The sequence below is a fragment of the Xylocopa sonorina genome, chromosome 2 (genome assembly GCF_050948175.1).
Source record: "Xylocopa sonorina isolate GNS202 chromosome 2, iyXylSono1_principal, whole genome shotgun sequence".
NCBI classification, from domain to species: Eukaryota; Metazoa; Arthropoda; class Insecta; order Hymenoptera; family Apidae; genus Xylocopa; species Xylocopa sonorina.
In genome coordinates this window covers 7701339-7723701 of record NC_135194.1, presented here as the reverse complement: position 1 = coordinate 7723701, position 22363 = coordinate 7701339, and the positions used below count along the sequence as shown (strand labels likewise).

Below are 22363 nucleotides of genomic sequence, written 5' to 3'. Positions count from 1 at the left end.
GTCTTTTGTTACGTGGACTAATGGAACGGTGTATCAAATCAACACTCCCATAAATATGACTTCCGTGCATGCGGTGGAAAGAATGGGAGGCACTAGGTGTGGCGATTTAAATTCAGAGTAAATTCTGAGGCGCACGTTTGTGAGCGTAGAGATAAATATGTGAATGATTATTTAAGGACGTTTTTATTAATACGCAAATGTTATGTTAAAAAATTCTGTGGAGTGTAAAGATGATAATGGACGGTTTAAATCTGTGGGATTGATCTGAGGTAGTACAATGTGCGAAGTTTGTATGACATACTGCGACAAAATGGAGCGAGATAGTAGAACGCACGGTATCGAGCACACAGGGGATTGGCGATGACGCCGCCCCTAGTATTCCGTCGTGAGGGTGCGGCTTAAACCTGGGAGGTCGTCACACCTATCACCTTTGCCGTTACCGATACATCTGTCCTGGTTACTACGACTATAAATTCACCGTGGGGAAATAAATAACACTTTTTATAAAAATTATAATCTTTCTGAGAACTCGGATCAAAAAGATGTCGAGCAACTGCGTCATTGCGAAAGATCGCGCGAGAAACGCAAATTGAATCAATATCTTTTTAGTTATAATTGAAAAGTAAAATCATCTTGCAATTATCCGTCAACAATATTTAATTATGAGATTTTTGGTAACATTACAGATGAAAGTTTTTTAGATTCTTTAGTAATGAAATTCATTGACGGATATGCGACAAAGTGGTCCAATTTTATCAGAAAATATTGAAAGCTATGGTGCACGTATACGAATCCGAATTCGAGCTTTCCCAGATCCCTATGTATCGCATTGAATCGTGATTCGCCGTTGAATGGTTCCCGCCCCATGTTTCATCCCCTCTGGTTGTGTCACAGGGTTGGTTAGCCGGCGGCCCTCTTTGTGCCTCTCGGTTCTCACCCCTGTTGGCAATAGCGTTCTGTTGGTCAATCTGTTGCTCCCGAATATTTGACTACGTTGGTTAAAATGCGGTAGGTCAAGGGCAGGAGGAAACACGAGTCGGCTCCTCTCAAATCGAGCGTGAGAATCGTGAAATGGAAATTCTTTTTTTTACCATCAAGGTCTAAACTTGTATTCAGATATTTTCCTTTACAATCTTCATATACAACATACATTTAAAAATACAATTCGTGAATATTTGCATCGTTTTAAATTTGATAAAAAACAAAAAGGAAAATTTCTAAATATTTAATATTCATTGTAAAGCAATGCTCCATTATCCAGTATCGACGTGAACCGTGCTGTTAAATCGAATTTGTACGTGAAATTTTATTTGCGAAGCTCCGTCACGCTGAGAAACAATTCGTTCGTCCGATAAAGGAAAAGAAAAGAGGCCCAAAGGAAAGGAAGCATCGATAGGATTAACGCGCGCGCAGGCGTATCGTTTCGGGTCGAAAATCAGAAGAACGGAGCGAATAGTTGTGCTACAATAGGTTCGTGGCAGAGGAGGCAAAAAGCGGGAAGGCCGACCACCTACTTCGATGGCACAATGGGCCACAAATGCGTGGCGACAGCAGCAACAGATATACGGCAGGCTGATTGCTCGTTGTCGCCGAACATCCCGACTGTCGGCTCGCCTTCTGCGGAGGGAAGTTCCTCGTTGCCGAAAGCCAGTGTCTCTTCCACGGAGATTTGATCGGAGCCAGGTTGCACGAGCAGCTCGAATCGGAACCAATTGAGAGCAGCCCCGTTTTAATGTAATTTAATGGTCCTGCCCACGCGATGCTAAACGTGCCTGGTGAACGGGAATGCTTCGCTCGCAATACGCGAGCGAGCGTGTTAATGTATTGGTCGATACGAATTAATAACCTAACGAGGAAGAATGATTGCAACGGCGAGAGTTAAGTGGTGAATAGTAAATTACTCCTTTAGAACGCGAGCGAACCGTGTGTAATATTTTAATAATGATCCAATTCCATCTCTGTAATGGAAGAAGTCTTAGATCACTTGGAATATATTTTGCATGCAAAATTTTAGTTGCAAAAGAAGAAGAAACTTTCACGAGTTATTAGTATTATTTTAAGGAGACATTTTTAATTATACGTGGTAGATTGCTGAGGACGGTCTGGAGAATTGTTGGGGATCCTAGGAAATATAAAGGTATATTTCAGGTTTTATTGTCAATAAATAGATATATGAATGCTAGGCTTCTTTTAAATGTTCTTTTATTCTGTAACAATGAATTATACATCAGCAATTATAATTAATGAATGATAAGAATATCATGTGCATCGAGTAAAGTTATCTTTCTACACAAGAACCGTAATCAACTGGCCAATCGATTAATTCAATCGCAAGGATAACTCGCGACACGCAGAGAATTTTAATTGGTGTTTGTTTAAACGTAATCGATTTAAGTATGCACAAAATAAATTTCTCGATGAACGTAGATCGCGTAGCTCCCTAGTTCGTTAGAAAAACAGCAATTGCAAGGCGTTAAATTACACGGAGGCACTTCGTTCATGGCGATTCGATTAATTGCTATATAATTACGGCAAACTGTATACATATATATGCGTGTGTATCTCCTCCTTGATATCAGAAATTATTGGGTACAGTTTAATATATCTCCATATCTCCTCTTTTGATATCGATTTCCATGAGGTTCTTAATGTTTACAGTCTAAACTATGCGGATACCACTCACAATTAATTCATCGACAGAAATCTTATACTTCAATTTTCTTGTAGACGACAGGTGAGCGTTTTATGTGCCACTGTCAGCGCGGTTAACGTCTTATTAGAATAATCGATATCGCTTCCATTGTACACGCCTCAAATCGAATTCGAAGGGGTCGAAGACGTAATGTCCATCGATTTTTTTTTTAAGTTCGAGCAATTATGAGCGGCAATGCACGTGAGCCGGCTAACGTGACTTTAGCGCAAAGTACTCGATTAGTGTCGCTGAATGGGCACGGGTTCATTAGTCGTAAAATCGGGATGCTATTCGAGTATGCAGACGTAAGTTAATTATTTACAGCGTCAGTTTGAGTAGGCACTTCTATATTACGATACGTGTATGTACATACAGTATAATGGAACAATGCGACAAATGAAACTGTCAAAGACGTCGTGTCTTCTATGATCGTCGAAATATTTTTGATGTCTGTGTTTTAATTAAACTTTACAGTGAATTGCGGTAATTAAATCAACTGTGATATATTATTCAGAATAACGTGTTTTTTTTTCTAGAATTTATTGTATTTGTTATTGCAATGAATTTTCTGAACAGAAAGATCAATTCGAGCTGTACAAAATGGTAAACATACGTGTACTTTATTGGGAGCAACAAACTTTAAGCATATGTTTTAACACTTTGCAAGAGCAATTGAAGGCACGTGATTCTTAGCGGATACTGTGGCTGTTAATGTTAATCTAAAATTTCTTTTGAAATTCTTATTTTGGTAATTTTAAAGATATAACTCTGTCTCTTCCTTGTCAAGCTTTTTTTCGACAGAAAGTATAATAAGGACGACTTTTCGTTCTCTGTAAAATCGAGGTAATATATCAGTATCGATCGTTCGTGTAATATTGAATAAATACGTGCCTCTAAAAATATCACCACTCCTCGTTTAACATTTTCAATATCTTATATCGAAGGAAACGATAACTTCAAGTATATCTAAATGGAATTAAGATAGCTTGAGAATCAACTATACATACGCTTCATTTCTACAGGAAAGAGAACGATACGAACTTACAATAGATACACAAAGAAGTTTTCATGCTATATACATATTTGCAAAAGGGACAACGTTGAAATTATAATTTACGATTTTAAAAGAGAGCATTGAAATTCGAATTTCGCCTATCTTTTTTTCTTTTTTTTACACCTCTCGATGAGATAATATACACACGAAGTATTTATATCACTTGAACAACTTAAGGGGTACACTCGTTTCTCGTATCTCGTACTCCATCTCTTCGAATGCACGGTGCACAAATTTTTATTGAAACGCACGACGCGATGTCCAAAATAAGTAAGAAAAGTGATCGACGAGTACCCCTTTAGAGATAGCCTTTTCTCTCATACAAACTTCCCCAAAATGAAAGCATTTCCGTCTATCGTGCTTTACTGTACGTCACTTTCAGCGACATTACGTCCATTAATTCCAAACGAAAAAAGTACCAGTGACTTAACCCTCCTCTCTTTTCTATCTGAACTACTCGTATACCTACTCCAATGGTTCAGTGAACTCTGCCACAGACCTGAGACTCAATTCCGCCCAGATAGGGGTAGCCGCTCTTCGCCTCGCTTGGGCTATGCGGTGTTACGTGATGGTTTATGCCTGTCGGGGCTGGGACACCCGAGGACGTACCCTGGACCATGCACGCGCTCATGTTCGACGCTGTGGGGCTGACACTGCCGCTCAGGCTGCCCAGGTTCAAGTTGGTCGAAGTCAAGTTCGACGCCAGATTGCTGCTACCGTAGTGAGAGGCGTTGAACAATCTGGAACAGAAAAAATAACGGTTGCGATGGATATTTCCTTTGCAACGTTCGAAGTTCGTTGCTGCGTGCAGCTACAGTTTAGAGTTTCCTCGTAAAATCCTTCGAGAGATATTCAGTCAAGAGTCAAATTTCAAGCTCTGAACACCTGTTAGGTGTAATACATAAAATGTCATCGATAAATCGCCTCGAAAGGAACTACTTTATTTCGCAAGTATTTCCCAATTAGCTTCGTCTCTGATTAAAAAGCGTCGTTCGAGCGAGGCGATCGGTTGCGTATCGAAGAATCGCGAGACGAGGTTCGCGAGAGATCAGGAACGGAGCGCGTCACGAATGAATGTTTATTTTCCATCGAATTTAAAGGAGGTCGACGACGCGTCCCGTGGTAGCCGAGCAGGAGGAATATCAGAGGGTATTAACGCGGCGCAGCCTCGACGGCGCATAACCACCGGATGAAATTCTCTGTTCGTTTCACTGGTCTCAAAGTAACCGCCGCGGCCGCTTCTCCCTCGTTCCGCTGTGCAATCAAACCTCGCTGCTCGTTTGCAAACCGATACCACGGGGAACGGTTCACGCTCGCGCACGTATATACGAGTACGAATCGTTTAGGGCGTGTCGAGGCTGCCAACAACCGATTTCAAAACGGAGTAGCGGCCCTTTTGACCGTTTCGGCACAGCAGCACGGTTAAGGACCCTAAAGCGTGCCGATGCTGGAACCATTTAATTCCTCTCTCCATCCTGCCTCCCTTATCCTCGCGTTTCTCTCGTTTCGCTCTTTTTAGTCCTCCTTCTCCGCCGCGCCCCTTTCGCCCTTTCTCGTCTTCTCTTAATTCCTTCTTCGAAGCGACGGCCCGCTGGCGGAAGCTCCACGATTTATCGACTGTCCCCGTGACCGGTCTACGAATCTATTTTCCCCTAGGAGGGAACGGCCACAAATCACGTTCATTTCTATGGAAGTGTTAATGAATTCCGGCGAAGTTCAGCCGGAATGAATAATTTATAATCGACGCTTACTATCTAAGAAATTAGGGGATAGACGGCGCGAGGAACGAACTTGTTCTAGGGGCTAGTTTCGAGGTACGCTTTCGATCGTCGATAGAAACTGTAACGCATTCCCTCTGAAATGCTAGACGTTCATAATGTAGTATAATAGTACGTATTTCTTTGGTGTTATAGCTTTCATTTTTAAAGTGCCATTTAGTTTGCTCGCCACAGGGATCACAAACTCCAACGTGCCAAAGAATATTCTTACTTCGAAGTCTTGCACCTAGATGCACACACACTGTCGTTCAAGAAATTTTAAGACACCTACTGAAATAAATTACAATAATCAGTTCATCTAATTTATTCAAAATTTCTTTACAACCACTCTGAATAAAATCTTTCTGTTTCAGAGGAAGCGGATCAACGAATAGAACGAACGGTCTGCCTACCCGTATTTACAATTCGATCGCCGATCACGAATTTCTGCTCGAAGACAACGCGAATACCGAAAAGTGATCGTGCATCGAATAACGCTTGGCGCAATCTCGCGGGACGAGATTTCTGTAGAGTTTCGAGGGACGATAAAGTGAATGAAAAACGCTCGCGGTAATGTCCAGGATCGGTGGAATTCGTAGAGGCAGTCAAATCGAGGCAATCGAAGCCACGGATCGTCTTCCGGGATGAGGGAAAGGCCACAGTGTCCCCCAGTTAAAGCTGGATCATCGGCGAAGATCAAGACCAGCGTTGGATTATTAGCCGGTAGCGTTTCATTACGGGGGCCGAAGTAGCAACATAATTGAGGACCACACAGAAAACGTATCGGTGGGGTCGCTCGACTGGCTCGCACAGCGCCTCAGCCAACAACTCTCTTTCTCTCCCTCGGCCTCTTCTTTCTCCATTCTTCGACGCAGGTCAGTCTTCCGTTTCACCTGTTTCGTCCTCTCTTTCGCCTTTCTAGATGCATTTTGCTCCCTTTGCTCATCCACGTTCCGTTGCGCGATTCTATCGCGTGGAATTTTTTAATTGCAACAATTTATGTTGCATTAGCCCGAATAAGTGTGCCGCGTTTTAACACGTGAACGGTCCTCGATCAAATTGTTTACCTTGATTAGCATTTTATTTTTGATAGTGAGAGATATTTTTATTTATTCAAACGTATGCTTCATTTTATTAATCTAATTATTTTGTGGTTCGTGGAGTGTGCGTTGAAATTTATGCATTGTCACGTAGATGTTTTTCTTCTCAGAATGTTATATCGTTGATATTTGTTTTGGACGAGGACATAAAATTGAAATTGGACTGCGCCAAGAGCAGAATCAAAATCGATTATTGAAGTAATATCAAATTTATTACAATTCATACATTTCTTGCTAAAAATAATATCATTTTTTTAATTTTCAATTCTTCATAAACCAAACACAAAGGGAAGGGCAAAAACTAATCTGCATACAACCAGAGAAACCACAATGTCACTTGAAACACGATAAACGAGGGCACGCTGTTCCATAAAATACCCTATTCTCCCGTATCCCTTTTCTAGTTTTTAGATTCCAATTTCCGTTTCCCGTTATTCCCCGTTTCTTCGTTCCGTCCGCCTTTCCCTGGCCGAGACTTTCGTCGTTTGCGGTCTGCGTTGCAGCGAATTGGCCTCTGCACTCGGTGTGTAACAGCACGCTGCGGCAGGCGAAGCATTTCGCCAACCTGTTATTACGCCACAATGGCTGAATTAATTGTTCGAAACACCCTGCGAGCACAGACTGCCCGCTCTTTCTCCCGGTCAAGTATCCTCCGCGATTTCTTTCCCTTTTTCTACTACGGTTTCCCCTCCGCGTTCTTCGCCCGCTTTAAACGTCCGGGATAATGTATCTCTACCCCGACAACGTACACTTTGCCTCGACACCGGATCCCTACCTCGTGGGGGGTCTTTCTTCCATCGGTTTCGACTTTGGCCACGTTTTCTGGCGTCATTATTTCACGAGCACGCGGTATTCTTCTAGTACGTGGACACAAGATGGTGCACTCTATGGTGTACTATTGGTATTCAGTTTGGGACATCTTGTTCACCTTCCCCAGAGGTATTTAATATCGTTGCTGATGGCGTAAAAAAATGTTTCAGATGATTACTTTCGTTTCGAAAAGATACAATTTCGTTTATTAAGCAGTGAGATTCGAGCTACTGGTATTTTGTGTTTACACGAGAATGTTTGTTTCAAGTTAACTATTTTTCATGAATTTATAAAATATAATAGAAGCGCGTTTCATTAAATTGTAGTGTAAATTGTATTAACGATTGACAGAATGCAAATTGCACCTTCCAATCTCGCTTCAACGTAACTAATAGAGATCTCTGGTAATTAATTACTCACCCGTAGTTCTCCGCAGTCGGTCTTGGCCACTGTTGCTGCGCGGCATAGTAATTCTCGCTGTAGTTATAGTGTTGAGGATAACCAGCCGTGGTCGCCGCGGCCGCAGCTACAGAAGCTTGCCCGTAGCTCTGATAACTTTCAGCGCTGCTACCGTAGTGCTGTGTCTGAAAGGACTGCAAGCTCATCGTATTGAAGGCGTTCAATTGCTGGCTGTTCAATTGCTTGCGAAGTCGGGCTCGTCTGTTGCTGAACCACACTTGCACTCGTGCCTCCGTCAAATTTGTTCTGGAACCATAGCAAACAAGGAATCCTCGATTAGTTTTCCTCTCGATCGGTCGAAATTGAAGTAGAACAAATTTTTTATTAACCAAAATTGTTTAATTAAAAGTAGAATAATCCGTTTTGGTGCTTGAACGGTTTTCGAGACGCGATTGTTTCTGTCAGTTTGTGTATTTTTTGATACTCGTAGTGAAATGTTCACTTGATTCGTTAATTATTCTGAAAATACGAAAAACGTAAAATTCAGTTTATACTTTTGAGCCAACTCCTCTCTGGTGTACACGTCAGGGTACTGCGTCCGATGAAAGGCCGCCTCGAGTTGCTCGAGCTGTTCACCAGTAAACGTAGTCCTGCTTCTTCGTTGCTTCCTCTTCAAAGCGATCCCCGGCTCGCTTTCCGTATCGGAGTCATCGCCGCTGCTTCCACCTGACCCAACAAAACATCAAATCCAGACAATAATTAATCAAATTCCTCGATCATACATTGAACTCCAATTTCATTAAAAAAAAAAAAAAAAAAATGATTACGAATCTGTAAGTCAACGATAGAGAAATTCTCAGTACCAAATGCATAAAAATATTCAAAGCAACGTACGATCGGATTAGCGTCGTTCTGATCGTTTTTTGCAATGCCCTCTCAATTGTTACACGTACGCAAGTCGAGATTAATTACGGAAACCTCTATCTATCCGCGCCACGCGTAGGGGTGGAATTGGAAATTCCTCCGTGGGCAGGAGTGAGCCTTATCAACGAAAGGAATCGACGGTGAGGTCCAAGAGATCCGAGAGACGTTACGAAGCACGCTTCTTAATAGCGGCAAGGTCTCCCAGTCCAGCACGTGCTGCATGTCAGATACCGAAGATAGGAAGCGAGTCGTTCACGCCCACAGTTCACACGCTGGACTGGGCAACCCACCATTAAGACCCTCCTGATTACAGCCGTGCCAGCCGAACCTATACTAAACTAAAACACCGGAGAAATTAGGGTCCGCCGCGAAGAAATTAAGTTCTTTGACATGTCCCGTCCCATCCGAGCTAAACGAAAGCCCTGTCCACCGTCCGCAAGATAAATACTTCCCTTCGTCTGTCTTCGCGGGCTCCGTCCCCGGAAACGCTTTCGTCTCTCCGCCAATCTGCGTCCAGCTTCGCAACAACGTAATCGCGCGCGTCCGTCTCTTAGCGCTCGCTCGCCTCGAACGGGGACGCTCCTGCGCGACGTCGCCGGGGTACGCGTGGATTAAAAAGTAATAAAGGGTGAAAACGGTGGCAAATGACCATCATCATCATTTAACGTCTAGACGCGGACCTCGTCGTTTTATTCGCTGGATATCGTATTAACCTTTACTTACTTAGCCGGTTTCTTGTAAACGCGTGTTTGAACAATCCCGCGCGAGCAAGGAGCGAGGAAGATTGAGTATTTCGAATTGGAAAATTATTCGTACTGTACTGATCGTGTGTGTTTTCAATTGCGCGTACAATTTGCCATGCCTCTCGGTTGTTCAAATAACTTTTCCGATGATCTATGAAACGTTTAGTCGTCGATCGCACGCGAGTAGACTCGTTTGTACGGCTTTCATTTCGTCTCTGTTCACGCAACGAATCGCGATACGACGTCTTGCTGCTCGTTTTGGCGTTGGCTAAGCAATTTCCTGCTCGATGCTCGAATTAACCCGGCCAATCGACGAAAACGAACGTCTAAATCAATAGCACTCGCGCGAACGTCAGCTGAAATTCACGAACTCGAAGGCTGCACGGCGGTTCCTGCGAGATTAAAGACTACGCCGCAGCCGTAAATCCTTGCGACGGTTCGAGTAGAACACCTAACCACTTTTCGAAGCCTTCACGCTGTCCATGGTCAGTCAACGCTCGCCAGTGTCGTTGTTCGTTTCGACAAGCAGCGAGAGATATCTTCGTCGAAAAAAGAAAAAAAGAGAAAAAAAAGAAGATTAAAAGAAATTCGTCGCGACTGATAAAAGTTTTCCGAATATTCGAGCGAAACAATGTCGTTATGGTAGCCGTGATGGATGGCGATGCCGCACAGAGAACCGCAAAGAGTTAATCGTCCAAAACCGTGTAAACAATTACCGTCGAGAAGGCCCAACAGTTATCATCATTATCTCTGACAGTTTTGCCTGACCACCGCTCTAGATCGACGGAACATCTAAATCAATACCGCGACCCGTGGTCGGTGGAAGGAAACGGCAGGCTCGCCCTCTACTGTTGGCGGTTTGTAAGATTAGAGGCAGCCGTGTACGGGGTAGGAGAGACCACACGCCGCGCGTTGTATTTACAACGCGGTCTCCGTTCTTCCTCCTTACTCCACTTTCGCCGACTTCCACCATTATTTCCTCCCCTTCTACCGTGGCTGTCGCGTTTGTCACGTTTCTAGCTTTCCGTTGCTCCTTCGAGTAATCTTTCAACCCTCCGCGACGCCATACTGCATTCATATAAATACATACGTGCTTTAACGAGTATTTTGTTCTTTCTTAAAGTTTCTTAATAAACATATCCTCGATAATCTGCTAATCTTCCCAACCTGAATTCCTCATGCAAATCGTCGAGAAGTCCCATAGGTAATAACGCAAAGCGTTCGATAATAATTAGCGGCGGTGAATTAATTTATCAAGAAGAAACGTAGAATACCTTCCACGGGTACTCGTGTACAGTTATTGAGCGGTGAAAATAATTGATTTATGCGGAGGAAGACACTCGAGGAGATTATTTTATTAGAAGAAAGCGCGGCGGCTTGAAGCGTGCAGATGTATTTATCGATGGTGTTTCTTCTGAACGGAATATACGATCTTGCGGGTACAAACTTCGTTGGATCATGCAACATTTCACTTAGAGGGGCATCCGCGACGTATTCCGGATTCTCGATTCGGTGTGTACAACGTAATTCGAGGACGGGGCGAAGATTTGTGCGCGCGCCGCGGTGCGAGCCGATCAACAGGTTGGCCATCTTCGCCGTTCCTGCGTCGCGTAGCAATTCCCTGGCGTACATCTAATCAAAACTAAATCTTCCCGACAAGGTAATAAACTCGACACATGGACGCGCCACGGGACGCCTAATATTTCTTCGCGAGCTTCATCGCCGCCAATGAATAAAAAAGAAAGGAACTCCCTTTACATCCGCCGGCCGGACCTACATATATTCCCGTTAATCTCTTCCTGCCCTCGAAAGTATTCAGCCTTCGAACCGGCAAACACTTCTCGACGAATAGATTTATTCCAACGAACGAGGAAACCGGGACTATCTTTTCGCCCTCGCAATCGCGTCGATGTCGCACTCGAGAAACGAAGTCCATCGCGTCGTGCTCCTTTTTTCAATTTCACATTCCGCTGTTTTATCTTTATTTATTCTAAACAGCTCTCGTTTTGTTCTGCTCGCTTAATTGCAATTCTTTTTTCGTGAAAGAGACACGTTTGAGGTTCCCGATGATGCATCGCGGTAAATTTATAGAAGAAAGACGGCGTAATTATATATCGCTGGTATAGTCTTTTTTAGATTTTTAGGGGTAATACAAATACTTGATGTATAGCACGATGTGACACCGAAGTAAATCGAATCGAATAACTCTGTCTTTCGAGAGTTTCGCCTCTTTTTTGGAAATGCCTCCTTCTCTTTTTCTGCAATTACTTTTAATGCGCCCGCGTGGATAAACACGGTCGATCGTCAGGTAAAACTGCGAAAAAATCACATAAACCAACAATAAAGTTTAAGGAAGGTATGTGATTATTACAAAATGATTATTAAAAAGTTCGGGTGGGGGTAAAAAATTATCCTTTTCTTTCCGTCCACTGTAAGATACCGGCAATATATATACCTATGTGCGGCACTTATCATTACGGTCACCTTAACTCAATTAACGTAGCTGCACGTTGTAATTACGCCTATCGCTCGATTACCTCAAGCGTTTAATTTACCCTGGCCTGATGGTTTATGCGCTGGAAAATCTCTATTGACTTTAATATCGACGGGGACTTTATTTGTTAGACGGATAATACGAAGGCGATCCTGAAGAGTTCAACGAGATTCGGTAGCGAACATCACCCGTTTTTATTTCTCGTCGAGGTGCATTGCACTGGGAAGAAAATGGACTCACCGAGTATACCATCGATGGAATGATTCCTTCGTGGGTCGTCCCCGGGGCGAGTCTGATTTGCAGGCCCACGAAGAAGCCTCGAAATGCTGGAAACTGACGGCGCTGATGCCTTGTCACAGATACCATCCTGCTGGCAGAACCACGTTGGACCAGTTAGTATACTAACGGAAGTTTGGCAACAGTTTGCGACTTGATCTGAATATTTCTGAGAATACCAGGAGCTCTGGACATTTTTTTTATCATTCTCACAACTATTTAAACGGAAAGAAAGAAAGGAAAATCTTCTAAAGAAAAGAATGATGAAACGTTATAACAGTTGGAGACTTAATATTTCTACTTTATATTAAAGTTTCATAAGAGAATAATATTGACAAATATCGCGTAAAATGTTAACGAACATTCTAAAGGATCCGTTCGCAAGTACGCAAGAAATCAACGGATTAAAAACGATCGGTGCAGACGTTATCAACAGACCTTTATCAATTTCTCGCGAATCTCCCAGCTGAATATACCAGGATTCTGCCTCTTCATATCCTCGATCCTCGCCTCGACTTCGGGTGTGGCGACGCGCGGCTTGCTGCCGCCGATCACTCCAGGCCTTATCGATCCTGTCTCCTGATATCGATTCAAGATCTTCGACACGCAACCGTGCGACACTCTTAGCTGCCTCGAGATCACGCACGGTCTGACGCCAGCCGCAGCCATTTCAACGATTTTTAAACGGACATGATTCGGCAACGGACGTCCATTGATGAAGACACCTCCGAGTTGGTTCACACGACCCTGTCCTGGAAACAGAAGGGTAAGAACTGATAAGACATTAACGTGAGCTGCGAACATTGCAATCATTTCTTGTCTGAAGTTTCTGACTCCAGTTTCTTTTAATATGGAATTATATTTTTGTATCGCGAAGAAACAATAATTACATTAACATTAGAATTTTAAGTAGCTCTTCTTTCTGAAAATGGTAATTCATTAAGCTTTACAAAATGTATAGTTTGTGCGATGGACAGTCAATTGGGTGAAATGAAAGAAAATAGGAGAGCAATGAGAGAAACAGGGAAAAGCTATAGCATTTCGAAGAAACCTCGAAGGAGCAACTCTAGGCGAAGGAAGGAAGGAAGGGAGCGGAATGAGATGCTATTGTCGGCTCTGAATCCATTTACGAGCTCCGCTATGAGACTTTGTGAAGAGGAGGCAGGGATCTACGAAAAGGACGTGTGACAGGTTACGGCCACAGTTTTGCGTCGAACAGTAGAACTCGAGGCGAGTCCCGGGGGATGGCCTGTCAAACTGAGCAATGACAAATTTCAGTTTTACGTACATTTACATAAAGGACCTTTCAATGAAAGTTGTCGCTAGAGTGGATTTTGCGCTCTTGGATTTGAAATTTTATGCGCTGCGCTAAGTTTTACGTTGTAGGAGAGACAGATTCGAGTGTTTGTCTCAGTAATGTGTGTTATCGACATAGGCTCACGAGTATTGCACAGAAATCATTTTGAGAGACATCGAATTTCAAGATCGAATGCGAATTCTGCCACGAAAAGTAAATTGATGACTAACAACGATATTTTCTAACCAGAAATTAGAAAGAAATGGATAACTGGGTAATAGAATGAAACTAAAATTACCAAACCAATTGTAAGGCTGATCCAATCGTTAAGAAAAATTAGAATAATTAAATCATTCATATTCCGACAGAATAAGATTTTATTCTATGTAAATTTGCATTAAAAAGGAAATCGACTGCAGCCAAATTTCAAGAGTTCCCGGCAAACTGCCGCGATATAAATTTTATGACGCACAGAGGTAATTGGATGCGATAAAGAACCATTGTTTCAAACATATTGCCTAGGGCAGTGCTCGTACGAGAAGTCTCGTAAGTCTTCTCGAGTATGACGTCTCATTTCTTAGAGTAATGCCACTCGAAATATTTAACTTCGCGTTCAAATTTCCTTTTACCGTTATCCATTTCTGCAAAAATGACGATAAAGTAAAAAACCGCAAGCATTGAAAGCGGTACAAGTCAATTTAACGATAATACCAACGAATTGAGACGTCAGTAATAGTATAGCATAGGAAATTAGTAATTTCATCTACTTGGATTCCTATTACCTATTACCTACTCAAATATTTCAGTCTATAAATATACTCTAAGGATTCAATCTCACAACGTCGTCTCTTCCAATCTCCTCAACAGCAAAAAATGAAAAACAGTAGCAAGTGCAAGATTTGAACCATATATGACCTTCAGAGGCACTCTCGATGAAACAACAGTACTCAACAGCACCGGTGCCAAGCGTTTAGCAGCCGTTTAACAGAAGATCAAATCTGCAAGAAACACCCGCTGACGTCGATAATCGTAGAACAGAGAAGCCTCGAGACGCGCTGGCTAACGACACGGTAAAAATCGGTAATCATCGCGACGCGATTGCCCTGTCGTTGCGCGGCTCCCACCACGGTAACACCTGCTATGAAAACTTCTGCTAATTACCACGGCATAATTCAAAAAGGAAGCGCCCCACCAGCGGGGCCCGCAGACCGTTTCTGGTGCCGCCAAAGTAGTCCCGTTTCGTCATTCATCAAGCCCGCGAGATTTACATCCCCCCACCGCGTGGGATCCCGATGGGTCCGTAAGGACATATCCACAAGCGCGTGCAACGCACACATCGGAGCATTAGGCGGGAATCGCGGCGTACGTGCGGCCCTCGGACACCTCTCATGACGTCAGTCAGGCCGCGGGGCCCGACGGGATTACAGGCAAGATCAAAAGGCGCCGACCGCCGCCGCCAACACTGCTCTTTCTCCCTTCCTCTCTCTCCCTCTCTCTTTCTCTCTTCCTTCGTCGCTCACCATGCTCCATCCGCGTTCTCCGTTTCTCTCGGTAGGCGCGAGGAGAATCGCGCGGACGCCAAAACGGGCTCGGAGCGAAAGGACCTGGTCACGGGGTGGGCCCCCTGCTTCGTTCCACGGGCACCCATGGGTCCCGACTCGCGCGACAATACGTGAAATTCTGCGTAACTGACCTCTGCGCCGCTCCGTTATCCAGATTGGATATTTTGCATGTCGTTACGACGTCGCGCTCGCACATGCCACGGCCAGACGGATTAACTCGTGCTGGAGGTGCGGCGCGCGAGTAGCGTGGCTGGTGTCAGTGGGACGAATGGTTTTATTGATTGGCCGAGTGACGTTGTGAAAATTAAAAGAGAGAGAGTGTGTGTGTGGATTTTGTCACTCTAGCTTTCAGATTTCTACTGATCTCTTATATGCTCTTCTCATTGCGTTCTCTGTAAATTTTGTTAGATTCCTGTGGGACCATTAAATTGACCATTATCTAGTAGCTTTCGTTTCTTATAATATGTAGATCGACTTGGAAGTGTATTATTGGTATAATATCCATAGAATTTATAAAAGTACCATCACAGAGTATTCATCAAATTTTTCAGAACAGTTAGTAACAGATTCGAAAGAATTGTAGTGGAACACAGTAGATCTTTCTTAGAATTCTCAGAATCAGAGGACGAAGCATTGCATCCTGTGCAAAAATGATCAGTAAATAGAATTTGCAATAAAATCCTCGCGAGGAAGAGTAATCGCTTGCATTTTGCACAAAATGGGATTCTCACCTGCGACGGGAACAAAAGGAATTCTCATTCGCCACGCTGATCCTCCAGGTTCCGATCCCTTATATATTCCATAGGGCTGCGCGTCTTTTTCTAAACCGGCATGGTTTTCGTGCACCGTTCGTTACCCGCGTTGAACGGATTTTTCTGGTTTTTAACCATCGCTAGTCGAGTCACGATCCCGAATGTTCGACAATCGGCCGTGCGAATGTGCCTTTCAGCTCTCCGTTCATTCTTCACCGCGGCGGACGCCGACGAGCGTTCATTACGGCTACTCTGCTCGCGGAATTATCCTCCGCATCGCGGGGCGATCAACTTTATCTCCGTGATACTTTCGCGGAAATAGCCGCTCGCCGATAGTTGGTGCCGTCGCGGAAATAAAGCAATCAGTGAAACAGTTTGTATGAGAAACTATTAGGAAAATGATTCTCATGATTCATCCAGGCTAACGCGGTATCACGGTTGAAACGTGATAAATGTTGCCTGGGCTCGGATCGAGTTTCGCACTGTTCCGACGAAAATTTACGATTCCCTATAAAATTAAGCAGTAAAACGTAATCGTTTCCTGGGATTACGATGATTTAAATGCGAACGTTTTACTCGATTCTGTTTGCTACTTTGGGTAATACGATGAACGATTGAAAGTTGTTTATAATTATTTGTTAAAATAATTCGAATCGATAGTAGCGGTGTTTTATTATTCAATGTATTGTAATGTGTTTTATTATAAGTAATGTGAAATTTCTTTTTCACATATCTTCGTCTCTCTCAGAAAATTGCTAAAAAAAAGAATATGTAGTAAACATATTAACTTCATAGATATTAAAACCAAGTAATATTTTTAAATCGTTCCAAATTTGAATTATAAAAAAGAATTGGGTTTACGTAAATGGGTGTCCATGTATAGGTTGCGTCGAACGATATTATATTCGATTTTCACCCCCTTTCACCTTAATTTATGCTGTTAAGTACCTCGACGCATGAGACAATTTGCAATTTTCGAATTCAGATGTCGGAATTATAACGTGGCTTCCGCGAGGAGAGCCAGAAATCCAATATTCGATGTTCATTAGCGATATGTACCGACGTTACGTCCCGTCGTAGAGGCAAGACCACCCTGTAGCGAAGATAAAGGAGGCCCAATCTGTTCGGGACGGTCGAGAAAATAATTTCCAGCATGAATTATTGATAACAGGTAATTGATTGTAGGCGATCACGTTAATATCCATGATCGCGGCGATATGACGCGATAGGGGCATCCCCGATTTGAATTCGCTCGGCGCGACTCACATGATTAAAATATACCCTCGGGCCAACGCGGCACTCAATAGTGCCGGTATTTGTTGGACACCGGTTGGCTAAGAATCGCCCGTAACAGCCGTTTAATTTATCAACCTCCTATGCGCAAAAACGATTGCCGTTTCTGTCATCAACAACTACCTCTTTTTTTTATTACTTCGTGTCATTTTGTTGCGTTTGAACTTTGAAGCACGATAAGTCATATTTTGCCATCCTTGTCTTAGTGATTTATTTAGTCGCTATTTTCCTATTCCGTTGTATTGGATAACCATTTTTATAGCGTGAAATATTATTGTTCGAGCAAAGGTTTCTTTTATAATCAATCATTGCTGTTGCGAATCGCGTAATATTTTATTGGGAGAAATTGGATTGGCGAAAAGTGTACTTCTTGCTATTATTCTGAGAAGATGTGTTTAGAGATTTAAATACTATTGATCGTTTGAGTCGTCATAATTGAGAATGCAACTTCTGATTAACATATACTATATATTCTCATTCTATTAGATGGTTTATTCCAAGATATACCACTTAACTCAATCACTCTTTGTAAAATTAATTTTAAATCCTTCACCTCAAAATGATCCAAAAATCAAATTACCACTATACTATTGTTGTTGCGAATCGCGTAATATTTTATTGGGAGAAATTGGATTGGCGAAAAGTGTACTTCTTGCTATTATTCTAAGAAGGTGTGTTAGGGATTTAAATACCATTGATAATGCATAATTGAGAATGCAACTTCTGATTAACATATACTAATATAATATAACATTCTCATTCTATTAGATGATTTATTCCAAGATATACAACATAACTCGATCACTCTTTGTAAAATTAGTTCCAAATATTCCTCCTCGAAATGATCCAAAAATCAAGTTACCACTATACGTTACCAACATCAACACAGAAAAGTGTGCACTTTAAGCTAATCACAATCCAATTCCACATCATCTCTGATTAAGAATGCACAATTAGTCATTAAGCCTCCCAAAGTCGAGGTTCAACGATCGACGTTGGCAGAAAAAGAAAAAACTGAAAAACAAACCGCCCATCTCGCATTCCCGTTCGCGCGTACAGGAATCAATGACCAATTCCGTTCGTCTCGATTAGCGTTCGCAACGGTATGATAAATGAGGAATTGCGCAAACAATCGGCTCGGCGTGGCCGAGCGTGCCCGCGCGCTGGCGGCCCGATGAAAAGCCAAGGGGAAACGATCCGCGCCCGGAGAGGAGGAAGAGGTGCCCCGCGTACCTGAGTGGGAGTATCCGCATGTACCAAGGGGATGCATGTACTTAACGTTCGGTGTGAGTTCCGAGTTGCGAAGGCTTCAATCAACGTGCCGTCGCCCGGGGCCTATCCGATATCAGACATTAGGTACCCACAGCCACGGCTACGTACTTTAACTCTTTTACGTTCCGACGCCCACGAGCGTGGCCTGCCTCGCCACGGAGCCGAACTTCTCCTCGTTCTCCGACAGGAGAACCAGCGATTTTTAATCCCTCCACGACGGCCCTCGAGTTTGCTTTTTCCCCTTTTTTTTCTATCCCTTTGTCGATGACACGTTCGTTAAGACCGCGAAACGGTTCCCTTTTATTTCATTTCATCGCCGCTGCGAGCGATAAATACCTGTGTATACCTGTGTAGCGTTCAATGGCGAGCGATGGAATAATCGTGACGCGTTCGAATAAGTTATTTAGATGTTGGAAACATTGTGCGGGGGATAGCGGAAAGATCGTGGTATTGTGGCGATGTACCGTTCTTTTCACTTTCATTTTTATCTGGATGTGGTATTGTTCGATGGCTGCGAAGGAAACCGCGTCACTTCGCTCGACGGAGCAGGCACTTATTGAAAGATCACTTAAGTGATTTCGTTCGGCGAATCATGCAGGTCTTATCTAAAACGCGCTATTGAGCACGTTAGTTCGAAGGCGATTCAGTGCGGTTGATTTCAGCAACTCATCCGCCATTTATCGCAACGGATCGCGCGATGTGGCGTGCGATTATTTAGATTCGAAGTTGGGAATGCGCGTCTCTGACGTTCTGCTTGAAATGAATCATGTGTTTTCTCTATTTACTCTTTCCATTTTCCTAATTAAAAACCTGCAGCGGAATTGTAACAAGTGTCGAGCGTTTGCACGAGGCCTTTTTTCGTAGCGTGTCTGACCATGATCTCCTTGCGCGGCTTGATCTACTTACGCGACTCTCGCGAAGTCACGAAATTTCGTGCATCAAACCCTTTACGCTCGAAAGAAGAAGTAACAAGACTATCATTTACATAAAATTGGTAATTTGCCAACAGAATAAATGAAGTTATTACGATTTGTTTTTGTCCTTCTGTTATGAACTGAGAAATTAATCGCATTGTCTCCATCAAGGAGCCCTCGAGTTTTAAGACAAATAAATGGCACTGTTCTGGGGCCAACCTTAGAGTGTAAAGGGTTAAATGATACAAACGTATAAATAATCATGTATCATACAAAATGTAAAGATTATAATCAGTCACCAATAGTCAGCCTTGAATTCAGGTCGAAAATTTTTCAAACCACAGTTCACAAGCTAAACAGAATTTTAGCGTTCGAATAATTCCTTTTAAATGAAATTACTGTAACCATTAATTTAAAAAACTACTCTCGAAAAGAACGCGAGCGTTTACGAAGCATTTTGCCAATAAATTTGATCACCCGACGTGGGCAGTTAGTGGTAAATATCACTCTGGACTTTATTAAATGATTGAAAAATCAAAAAATTCGTGAAATATTACTACACACTTTTTCGCAACTGTACTTATACTGTTGATTACATACAAGACTGTGCCTGCGTGAAGTATTATACGACACACTAAATCTGTAATCTGACATGTGTATTGAACCTTACAAGACACGCTTCGAAATGCTCCACGGCGTAGGTACGGCTTCAACCAAACTTTCTCCAGGCTTCGATATTAATTGTACAGTCTGTACAGAACATTTGCTACAGTTTGCGTCGTGATTTAGGAAATCTAAATTCCTTGAAAATCTGCGATATTTTTTGACAGACGCACAAGCAGTTTCTTGGATTATGGCGTCACGTTTGTATTAACAGAAACACAGTCGCTTCTTATTGGACGGCGGTTAATCTGAGTTTGTGTAGCGTCACAATCTAAATTACTGACAGTAAGTGTATTTACAGATGTACTTATTTAATCAAACTCCACAGGAAGTATTTATTATGACATTTTGTGGAATAATAAACCGTGTAATTAGAATAAATGTATCTGATTGCTGATTGAATTTAATTTAATAGGTTAAGAGTAATAGCAGTAGCAATGGTGTCTTTCGGATAAGACGATGCCCACACGATTTAACGCATCGATGAAAATGCAAATATTTTCAATTCGTTCAATAAAATAAACATCTTACGAATTAATAGGGATGTTTTTCATCTCCACTGTTGGAATTGAATAATTTATGAAACTCCAAATTGAAATGCACTCGAAGAAGGTTGTTCCACGGGCGTGGAAGTAGAAAAGGGTGAAGCATTTAACGAGCAGGGAATAATTCAGTTTAAAGTGTATCGTAAAACCATTAGTATCGACTGTAAAAGAGGATGGCCAGAGAAGATCGACGTGGTTACACGAAATGGTAAGTTATTGCTGTTACACTGAGATAGTAAGTTATTTGCAATATGTACGCACATGTTCTCAATCTTTACTTGAAATTATTGTTAAAAATAATTTAGATTCAGCTCCAAGAAATTTGTAGTAATCGCATTTTCATTATAATTTATATAATATAACAAGATTGTTGTTGAAACTGTTGAACAGTTTGAATTCAAAACAGCTGATTAGTATAAAATGGAGGATGTTTCCAACGAACAAAAAATCTCTGCAAATAAAATATTCCAGGGTGAAATTTTGCAAAATGGAAGATAGGTAAAACAGAAATTTATATTTTGAGTAATATTAAATGTTGCACTGAATACTTTGTGAAGTATAAATCGTTCACGTATGGTGGCTAACGTTTAGCGACGGTATGATCAGATGGCAAACGATATGAGCTATACACAAACCATCATGCAATCTATATTATAAATACGATTAACAAAATTGTTACCTTTAAATGATTTACGAAACATGAACCAGAAAAGAAGAAAATATTTATTTTAATGTGGCAAAGTAAGGTGGAAGCGTCTAAGTATGTTACTTTAAGAACAGAGTATTATACAACGATTTGGAAATGTTAATGTGAAATATCAATAAATATCGCGTAGAAAGAGTAGAAATGCTAAAATTGTTAATTGGTACACAAAAATTTCAGATATTTTTTAATATGTTACACATCAAGTATTTCAATACTCTTTCAGTATTCCTTGTCGTACTTATTCTTCCCTAATTTGCAAAATAACAAGCTTTCAAATTGAATTAAGCAAATATTCATTCGCGAACACTACATTAAAAACTCGAAACATTCTACATAACATATCACACGAACGCTCCACACGCGAACCCACCACAACCCCAAAACCAAAATAATCTTTCAACCTGCAGATATAAAATTACTATAACACAAAAAAAAAGACATTTACCTTGAAAAGGATATCCAGTGAAATAAGGTGCCATGTTCAAAGTGCTGACAGCCATCGGTACAGCCAATAGTCGTCCCCAACAGTCCCGGATCACCAAGCAACCACAAAAACGAACCGCGGAAACCAGGAACCAAATTGTAACCAGAATACCGTCTCTCTCTTCTTCTATCTCTCCTTTAACAATTACTTATACCTTCGATCACTTTCACAAGAATCAGTCTTCGATAGGAAACGCGCGGAAACGAACCGTGCGATCGCGTTCCTTGGAGAACGAACTCGATGGACCACCGTCGCGGGCGTCGCGGAACGATCCGAGATGGACGAAAAATGGCAGTTTTCCCGGGCGCAGGCGAAACGATCGTGGGACCTGCGTTTGCTTCGGGGTCTCGGCTCGAACTGGTGCCGATTCGAACGGAGGCTCGCAACAAGGGAGGCTGAGGGAAAGAAAGGAAAAAAAAAGAAGGCCGGTAACGGCGAGGGCCGCCTGAAGAAAGCTCCGCCTTCGGTCTGGGCCCCCGTCGAGGAGGGAACACCTGGGTCCAAGAGCACCTTGATGGCTCTTGTCGAGCGGTGCATTGGTCACCTCGAAGGTGACCCCTTCAAGGTGGAGGTGGTCTCTTCTATGACTCCGCCCGACCTTATCCTCTCCTTCGCTGGCGCAGCTC

At 42.4% G+C, this 22363-nt stretch overlaps 1 protein-coding gene across 1 annotated transcript; it reads right to left on the bottom strand.

Moving 5' to 3' along the window:
- Positions 1-4187: 4187 nt before the first annotated feature.
- Positions 4188-21753, bottom strand: LOC143433268 (protein gooseberry). Its single transcript, XM_076910553.1, has 6 exons — positions 21699-21753; positions 12688-13001; positions 12214-12340; positions 8367-8538; positions 7834-8118; positions 4188-4486 (listed from the first exon to the last, which is right to left on the bottom strand). The coding sequence occupies exons 1-6, from the start codon at positions 21751-21753 to the stop codon at positions 4225-4227; spliced, it is 1215 nt and encodes a 404-aa protein (XP_076766668.1). The 3' UTR covers positions 4188-4224.
- Between the last annotated feature and the right edge of the window lie 610 nt (positions 21754-22363).